This window comes from Ammodytes marinus, assembly GCF_949987685.1.
Source record: "Ammodytes marinus genome assembly, chromosome: 9".
NCBI lineage: Eukaryota > Metazoa > Chordata > Actinopteri > Uranoscopiformes > Ammodytidae > Ammodytes > Ammodytes marinus.
The window spans coordinates 12434735-12445105 of record NC_137213.1 but is presented as its reverse complement, the minus strand read 5'-3'; the positions used below and the strand labels follow the sequence as shown (position 1 = coordinate 12445105).

General features: G+C 41.0%; 1 protein-coding gene across 1 annotated transcript in view; it reads right to left on the bottom strand.

Moving 5' to 3' along the window:
• Window positions 1-1343: 1343 nt before the first annotated feature.
• Window positions 1344-10371, bottom strand: part of LOC307255153 (receptor-type tyrosine-protein phosphatase mu) — a gene marked incomplete at both ends in the record, with an annotated part of 168280 nt that continues 159252 nt past the window's right edge. Inside the window, 4 exons of the mRNA XM_080033786.1 lie at window positions 1344-1397; window positions 4798-4933; window positions 5720-5883; window positions 7517-7642. Coding sequence (XP_079889912.1) covers window positions 1344-1397; window positions 4798-4933; window positions 5720-5883; window positions 7517-7642 — 480 coding nt within the window. The remainder of the gene's footprint in view (window positions 1398-4797; window positions 4934-5719; window positions 5884-7516; window positions 7643-10371) is intronic.

Sequence of the window (10371 nt, the reverse complement as noted above, 5' to 3'; positions counted from 1 at the left end):
TACACAATGGACATTGGGCAAAAACATTCAAGAACTGAAGGTGAACTGATTTAAAGCACACCAATGCATTAGATACCATTACTGCAGTTAAAAGGTGCCCTATTATAAAATCTCATCACACACACACACACACACACACACACACACACACACACACACACACACACACACACACACACACACACACACACACACACACACACACACACACACACACACACACACACACACACACACACACAGGTTACTTGTATTGTAACATCATCACATAATAAGCTTCAAATATGCTTCAGTAGAACTGACGCCAATTTTGAAAACAGATCAACACAGTGGCAGCTTTACAAATTGTAATTCCTCAAATATCCAGCAGATGTCACTCTGATGTCATCATTTCCAGCTCCAGTCAGTAAAGAGACAGAAATACATAATTCAATGTTTATATTATAGATACATTGATATAATATCTTTTTTCTTTACAATGGAATTGATCTGTCACACAAAGTGAAAAAAAAAGAAAAAAAAGCACACAATACCGTCAATAAACCGAAAACTTCAGAACCTATGATTGTCACTTACTGCAAGTCACAAAAAAAGTACATACTGTGAATAAATAATCTACAGAAATATGTACAATATGCACAACAAGGATTCAATGAGAGTGCAAATAAAGCTTTAGATCCCTGTATAGGAAATAAGGTAAGCGGATGTAGACTGAGCCAGCTGTCCCCGACATTCAGAATGAAGCCATAATCATCTACAAGTCATACATTTACAGGACATTTAGTAACATTTAGGCTTTGCGCTCCTGCATTGAATGACTTTTAAAAAAATTAGCTGAGCAAAAAAAAAAAAAAAAAAAAGCAAAAAAAAATCTTAGAATTAAAAATAGACACATTACATTATGTACAGACAGTGTATCGCATTCCACGGCAAACTGGACAGTATTAAATGCTCTTTGTCCAATGAGGTTCAAGGCAACAACCACGGGACTACAGGCGACCGACAGATAGAGGCAGAGAGAAAGAAGGATCCAGAGAGGAGGGAAAAAACCCTATTTGTGCTCCTGCTGGCTTCCTTTGCCAGGTCAGGCAGAAACAGGCTGCGATATTTAACACTGTACAAACACTCAGTTCCCATCTACAACAACTGAGAAACCAGAAGAAGAAGAAGAAGAGAGCTGGTCAATGGAGCCTTGTATGGTTGTGTGTGTGTGTACCTCGGTCCTGTCTGGTCGGTATCACACACACATACACACACACTTAGCACTATGCACACAATGTGAGCTGCAGTCCTCTGTAATGTCCCAACATTTAAGTCTGTTGTGGTGGCTCAGGAGCACTGAGTTACCCCGAGTTCAAGTACTCCAATGCCACTTCATAGCAGAACTTGTACTGGTCCTAGGAGACAAGAAAAGAGAGACAAAGTAAGAGAAATACACATGTCCGGATCAACAATAACGTTAATATCCAATTTCATATTTTATTCAGACCTGTCAAATAGCATGTACAGTTGTGTTCAAAATAATAGCAGTGTGTTTAAAAAAGTGAGGCAAGATCAAAATCCTTATCATAGCTTTTATTTCCAAACACGCAAATGCATTGGGGACATTGTACATTCTATTCCAATTCCAAATATGAATAACAATTTGTCAAATGTTTCTTCATCTTTACAGAAAGTGAAGAAAAAGGGATATTAGACTGTTAAAAATAGCAGTGTCTACATTTTTTTTTACAACTCAAACATTTACTGTATCAACTGAAACATGCATGAAGATTTAGCTTTCCTATGAATCACTGAACTAATATTTAGTTTTATAACCTCTGTTGTTTCTGAGAACTGCTTCACATCTGTGTTGCATGGAGTCGACCAATTTATGGCACCTGTGAACAGGTGTTTCAGCCCAGGACGATTGGACTACATTCCACAATTCCTCTGCATTTCTTGGTTTTGCCTCAAAAACAGCATTTTTGATGTCACCACATAGGTTTACTATTGGATTAAGGTCCAGGGATTGGGCTGGCCACTCCATAACGTTAATCTTGTTGGTCTGGAACCAAGATCTTGTTCGCTTACTGGTGTGTTTGGGGTCGTTGTCTTGTTGGAACACCCATTTCAAGGGCATTTCCTCTTCAGCATAACGCGCCCCACACACATCCTGCGTCTACCTCTGGAGCGCGTCGCGTTACCTTACTGCTGCCTCTCTCGGACTTTTCTCGGACACACATGCAACGTCTCAGCAGCTGCTGCTGCAGCGCTGCTTCTAAAAGCCCTATCTTTCTACATAGAGTTTTCATAGATAATTCCCATTAAAAATGAAGTTCTTTCATGTCATCTATGATGCATAAGATTTATATTGAGTCTGGACAGTAATCCGTGCGCCCCATTGCCATTTTCTTTATTTTTTTTTGCCATATTTTCGCTTGTTGGAAGTTTTATTTTGAAGGGGACACACCAGGAAATGGTGAAACTACAGCGAAAGCTGCCAGTATGAAGTCAATATGACTCTTAGCAGAGTATTTCAAAAATCACTTTACTGATTTATACGGGAGAGAGAGAGGGGGGTGTGGTCGGGGAAGAAGAAGGCCGTAGACACAGATAGAGCAACGGAAAACTGTTGCGCTCATCATGATCTTTTTTATTTCTTCACTATATTGGATCTCTATATGTGTCATTTATCCAAAAATGAAATGCCAGAACTAATTGAAAATTAGGTTTTAAATCCCTCGGATTTTGATTGCACAATTAAATCGTGAAATAAAGGGATTATTCGCGTATACGACTGAGGGATGTTTTATTTTGAAATAAACACACCGGGTAAACGTGTAACTAGAGTGAATGCTGCTGGTATGACTGTCAGCAGAGTATTTCTCTATCAGTTAAAGCACAGAGACGCGAGAGAGACGCGCTGCTCTCAGAAAAAAAATAGGCGAGCCTCCTGAGGTGAAGGGGAGCGTCGCTGCAGACGTGCCTCCGACGCGCCTCAGCAGTGCGTCTGAGGTTGGATGTGTGCTCGCTCTACGTTGATTTCACAGTCTGTGACAAAAAGTCAGACGCAGACGCGAGGTAGACGCGCAGTAGAGGTAGGATGTGTGTGGGGGCCGTAAGGCAACATGACCTCTTCAAGTTTTCTAATGTATCCAAACTGATCCATGATCCATGGCATGCGATGAATAGACCCGACACCATAGTGTGAGAAACATCCCCATAACATGATGTCTGTGCCACCATGCTTCAATGTCTTCAAAGTGTGCTGTGGCTTGAATTCAGTGTTTGGGGGTCATCTGACAAACTGTCTGCGGCCCCTATTCAAGCCACGGTACACTTTGAAGACATTGAAGCATGGTGGCGCATACATCATGTTATGGGGATGTTTCTCATACTATGGTGTCGGGTCTATTCATCGCATACCATGGATCATGGATCAGTTTGGATACATTAGAAAACTTGAAGAGGTCATGTTGCCTTACGGCCCCCACACACATCCTTAAGCTGAAGAGGAAATGCCCTTGAAATGGATGTTCCAACAAGTCAACGACCCCAAACACACCAGTAAGCGAACAAGATCTTGGTTCCAGACCAACACGATTAACGTTATGGAGTGGCCAGCCCAATCCCTGGACCTTAAAGCGGCTACGAGTGAGAGGTGACACTGCATCAACTCATTGCAATCAGGTGTGTGTGTAGCACTGACTGGCATTAGTTGATGCTGTGTCAACCACTCTCACGGAGCCGAAAAGAGTCCGGTGCCCTCACACTTTCAACACACGGACATGCACTATATTGCTTCCTGATCATTTGAATCTCGCACGCCCGGCACGAGCTAGAAAACAGCTTCACGACAGCTGGCGTCGTAAAAATACTACCGCTTTTGTCCAAAGGGGCCGCCAACGTGCCATTTTACTCGTAGTGGCTTTAATCCAATAGAAAACCTATGTGGTGACATCAAAAATACTGTTTTTGAGGCAAAACCAAGAAATGCAGAGGAATTGTGGAATGTAGTCCAATCGTCCTGGGCTGAAACACCTGTTCACAGGTGCCATTTAGAGTTGGTCGACTCCATGCAACACAGATGTGAAGTAGTTCTCAGAAACAGAGGTTATAGCCTACAACTAAATATTAGTTCAGTGATTCATAGGAAAGCTAAATCTTCATGCATGTTTCAGTTGATACAGTAAATGTTTGAGTTGTAAAGAAAAATGCAGACACTGCTATTTTTTTTAACAGTCTAATATTCATTCATATTCATTCCTTTTTGTAAAGATGAAGAAACATTTGACACATTTTTATTCATATTTGGAGTTGGAATAGAATGTGCAATGTCCCCAATGCATTTGCGTGTTTGGAAATAAAATCTATTATTAGGATTTTGATCTTTACTCAATTTTCTAAACACACTGCTATTATTTTGAACACAACTGTACAACCTCTCGATGAGGGGCATGTAAATCGGTGAACTAATCCGCCACAAGAAAGCAGTTTCCAGTGACTTTTAAAGGGACGATACTCTTATTTAGCACGTTTATTATATTGACAGAGGGAGTACTAACTAATCTGCAAAACAACTTGTGATCAGAATTATCTTCACCCAGGTTTGAAATAGATCATTCATGACAGAAGTCCTGCATCAGAAGCTAGCAACAATATGGAGGGTCTAATGGAAAGATGCTATTGCAGGAGAGTACCTACTTGGAATACCATCTGGTTACATTGTGAGGTTATAATGAACTGTAACAGTTATTGGAAAATACTAGAACTTCATCCAAGTCTGACATAATATACTCCTGCAAGGTGTCTTACCAGTAGGTCCACCATGTTGGGTTTATTGTTCCGTAGTGTTTTGACAGCGTGGAAAACGTCCACGGAGCGCTGGTGTTGAAGCATCTCACACACGATGCTGATGGCACAAAACGTCCCACTGCGGCCGCCTCCGTTCCTATGAGTTGCCACAAAGAATACACGTATGAGAAAACTAAATATAATTCAAGTTGAGTTAAAGGCACAGTGTGTAATATTTCAGCTAACTCCTCCCTTTTAGAAAATGTACATAAGTCACGATGGGCGTCAAGGACGAGAAGCTAGTAGCTAAAGAGGGCATCATCCAACAGTGCCTCAAGTCTTTCCACAATATCAAGCGATGAAGTGAAGATGTATTTATTCTATAATACTTTTTCTTGGTCTTTCAACAGGTGCATTTTCCCCAGGACACCCAATATACTGTATATATATATAAACACGTAAAGCTGCCATGTTTGTCCATTCTGTGCTACTATAGAAAAATGCATGGTGCAACATAATGGCCTCAGCACCCCGCTCCTATGTAGATATAAAGATTATACACTAAGCAAAAGATGCTGATGAATATTATATTCCATTTTCTACCAAGTCCAATACAAATTCTACACACTGAATCTTTAAAATAAATGTTTTCTTGAAAACAGTGTTCCAGGGATCCAATTTTCCTGTGAGTAAAGTTTGTTTATTCAGTTATGAGAATATACCTTAGTAAATGTTCACTTCTCTGACACACCCAAAATCACAAAGTGCACCTCTGAATAAAAATTGAGTTGAATGGAAGGGCTAGGGATGAAACTAAAGCTGACAGCGTGCTTAAGGAGTGGATGCAGTAAAGCTCTTTGGTCAGTAGGTGGAGATGTTTCATTTCTAATGCCATCACTGAATGAACTCCGCTCTCTTCCCTATGAGTGTTGAGATGACTTACAGACAGTGGACCACAGTGCGGCCCTCGCCCCCGTCGTACTCCTCCTGCCACTTGTCCACCTGTCGAATGAGCTTGAGGAAGGAGCGCTTGGACATGGGCGTGTCTCTGTACATGGGCCAGCCCAGGAACTGGAACTGCTGCACCATCCGGTAGCCGTCCTGAGGCTGGAAGGGGGGGAAGGCAAGGAAACACACACACACCGGTTATCCCAGGTTAACACACACAGAGTGGGGAGCTAATCGCTGCGGTGCACAGATGCTATCAGACTGTTATGTGTGACAAGAAGAAGTAGGGCTAAGCTAAGCCGCCATGGCGACAAGTAGGACAAGAGCTGGTGAAAGGGGGAACGATATGACGGGGTGATAGATGAGCATAGTAACGCCTGGAGACAGATAGTTAAGATCAAATATGGAGGCCCTTTAAATCACCATCAGACATATTGGTCAATAACACTTGATCATAAGTGATCAAGTGTGATTAGACCATGGTTCACTTAAGGCGAGACACTGCAGGTCAACAGGGAAAACAATGTTATAGATAGCATCATGAAACTTTGGTTCAGAGTATTGCCAATGTTATGTGGAAATATACAGACCCAAACATACAAGCTTAAGCAAAAAACACCTAAATGTACATTTTGGACCTTTTAATTATACGAGTATGAAAGAAGACTCGTATCTCTAAATTGACCAATGCTTGATAACACTATGCTTTTCCTGCCGTGTCTCGCCTTGAAATGCAGCCTATGCCTGTGTCGTCCGAAAGCCGTTCCAACAGGTTTCTATGAAGAGTGATTATTGATAATCGCGTGCAGACTGTAGGGGTAAGGAGCTTACGCAGGTGATTGCAGGCGACGGCATGGGTCACAAACCCTTCTGTGCAGTGATGTCTAGCAGTTCAAAGATAAAGGGTCAGTTCACCCAAAAAATTAAAAATAAATAATATTCTGACGTACGTGTAATAGTATTTAGCACAGATAGTTTTGGTTTTATTTGCCAAAGTTGTGAGATTTATTTCTCCACTCCAATAAAAGGTGAATTGAATTTGGTTTGTTGTGCTCATGTAACGGAAATATGAAATTTGAAACTTGTTCAACAACTTCTTTTCATAAACAGCATCCTTGTTACTCTTGATGGTCAACACACTGTCAACAGCGTCCTTGGTCCTTTTTTAGACTATTCTTCATTCTTCTCAAGGACATTGCTTATGAAAACACAGATTGTGTTTTGTACATGTATTGAGTATTCAACACGTGGACAAATAAAACCATAACGATCCATGTGGCTGGCTTACAGTTAATGAGCGAGTGTGACCATGTATTTCATTGTTAGTTAGGTGAAGTGACCCTTTCAAGTAGATTCTTGCTCTACTGAAAAGGTGTTGATTGTGGCACGGCGGTCGGAAAGTTCAACTTGGTTTCTTCCTTTTTTTAATGATGTGTGAACATTTCTCAAGCTCCCTGACAGAAATGTGATTTTTGGACTATCGCACCTCGGTCCTATCGCCGAAGCAGCGGCATAGTTAAAGAACAGAATGACTCTGCCTCTGCACAGCTTGAATGGACAGGGCCGACATACGAGTTGTATGTGTGATGTCGCCAGTCACTGAATAAATTGGCTGTTGTGATCGCCACGGGGAGGTCAGACGAGTTATAAAAGTGACAAAAATGAAAAATAAGACAAAAGGGCAGAGCAGAAAACAAGCGACATGAAATAAATGAAGCATCTGTTCTTTTGTCCTTAATGAAAGAGGATTTTCCCGTTTTGAAGTTTGACCCTGCTGTGTTGCCCTACGTACCCGTGCTGCGTTGTAGATCCGGAATATTCTGCTGATGATGTCCTCCTCCAAGTCGGCAGAGACAAACTCCACCTGGATGGGTCCGTGACGGTGGACTCCGTTCTCTGGCCAGTACTGTGGGCACAACTAAACAAAATAGACACGTACACACACACACACACACACAGGTTCACACATACATACGTACACACACACACGTACACACACATACATAAGAAAAACACACAAGAAAGACAGAAAAAATGGAAGATTCATTAGTTTCAGAATCTAAACTATACATAGTCAAGCCAGTAACATTGACTTCAAGTAGGAATATGAATATGAATCATACGGAGATAGAGAGAAGGCAGGTGAATTCATTCAATGTGAAGGGCTTCCTTTGAAAGTACTATGAATGGCTTATTCACGAAAGAACATTCAGACAAAAACTTCAATATAGTTTGGGAATACCAAACTCTAAGCACAGATGAGTGCAAGCATTCTCCCATTCAACTGACCCTTTGTTCAGAAAATCAAGACATTCCTTGAAAATATCCCCAAATTGTTCTCATCTCCTCAAAAAAAAACACACACACACACACACACACACACACACACACACACACACACACACACACACACACACACACACACACACACACACACACACACACACACACACACACACACACACACACACACACACACACACACACCATCTTAAAAGCTTATTTCTCAGGCTGACAGAAAATCCAAATCCACTCAGTTAAGATTTTTTTTTATTGATTAATAATGAAAGGACAACAATTTTGATAATAGATGAATTTATTTAGCCATCTACTTCAACAGTTTAACCATTGCTTACCACGTTGCTATGACTTTTAGCAACTGCAACTATTTTATCGGTGTTTATCTATATTTATTGAAACAATTTACCTATTACTTTTAGCCATTTCACCTTTTTTCATTACTTTTAGCAAACCGTTTCCCCTGACTTCCCTGTTCAATTCTGACCTATTTTTCTAAACACTCAGAGTGAAACCCCATGTATTTCAGCTGTTACAGCTCACTCAATATGTGGATAATCATTGTTTAATTGAATCATTACTTATTGAAGCATAATTGTTGTTGAAGTATTTGTTAAGCTCTTGATCAATATTTCCACGTCCCCCCCTGGCAACTCCAGATGTATTTTCCTGCGCTACACTGGTTGAGAAACAGTTATATTTCTAGCATAATGCTACCCAATGGATGTGGTTTTAGCTTTCAAAGTGTAAGCACTGGATTACATTGTAGAAGGAATACTTTTACCTGTTCAATTGCTGGACCGACAAAACAAGTTATTTGAAGAAGCACACCTTTGGCTTTGGGTAAGACCTGACTATATTTCGTTATGTTTAAGCAGTGGAATATTATTTGAAACATTGCTCAACATACTAATGTAAAATAATAAATAATCTGAAACTGTAGACCTCAATTAAAACCATTGCAAAGCAGCAGTCATTGCCAGTGGTGTTGACTGCTGTGGCAGCATTGTGGAAAAGAAAAATCATAAGAAACAAAATCTCCCCTTTATATCCGCACCTCGGGAGAGAAAAGCCCAAGTTAAGAACATGCACCTGCAGAGCACAGCGCCGGCCTCCCAGCGCTAAATAAGACTAGTGGAAGCGCACACAAACAGATGGGGGGATTGTGCACTGACAGACATGTCTACATGCTGAGTCAAGAGCAAACGAGGGAGGGAAAAAAAACTACCTGAGAAAGATGCAAATATCAGGTAAACACAGATGGAAACACAAACGTACGCTCACTTTCGAAAAAGCACAAACGCATATACGAACGCATCACCTTCAAGCTTCCTTTGAGAGGCCTGTCAAAAACTCGACAAAACTCAACAGATGCAAATACAAAAGACGCTGATGGGCAAAGATGGTAAACCTCCACTTCCCATGTCTATATCTACATCTATATATCCCCCCCCTCCCTTCCTCCCTCCCTCCCTCCCTTCACACCTGTGCTGTTTCCTTGGCTGGCTTGCTGGCTGGCTGGCTACAGTGAGAATATTGAATGAAAGGCCTTTTCTATCCAGCCAGCCAGTGGGTTGGTCTCCCAGGGAAAAGGGGATTTGGATGGGGAGAGGAGCCTGGCTTCAGGCTTTGATCCCCGGGTGTTATGACAGAGCCTCAGGCTGAGAAAGCTGGAGAGTCTCTCTTCCGCAGGCCTTATTTCTCTCCGATCTGCAAGTCCTCTCCCAATCCGCAGCATCTACCTTATTTCAAACATATTCTCTATACAGTGTGTGTGTGTGTATAGAGAATATGTTTGAAATAAGGTAGCTATAATGTACAATTGAGGACACTGAGGTAATGTTTTCTGTTACTTTCCTTAATGTTTAATTTCATATTTTTACGTAAAAATAGGGCTGACAAGACAATTATTCCTAAGTGGCTGTGCCATCTCCATAAGGTAACAGACTAACTATGCATAAGTACCTCATACAACCCCACTTCAACAATATTGAACTATCCCTTTAACGCACCATCACTTGACACATAGTTGCAGATACATCTGACTTTTGGAGAGTGCAGTAATGTTAATAGGAAGTCATGCAGTGATGGCTTTTTATAGAATGGACCATAGAGTCTCGCAGCGCAATAAACTTCAATACCCATAAACCCATTGGATACTTCATGTTATCTGAAAACCTCAAATTGGAAGGTGATTTGGATAAAAGTGTCAAATAATTTATATGAAATGCGATGTAAAATGTTCATTTCTGCCTATTGCCGTCTTTTATTCATCCCAATAAAGATGTCTAACAGTGGGGTTTGGCCATATTTCACCTCAGTATTTTTGTTTGTGGTTTGTTTTGTTTA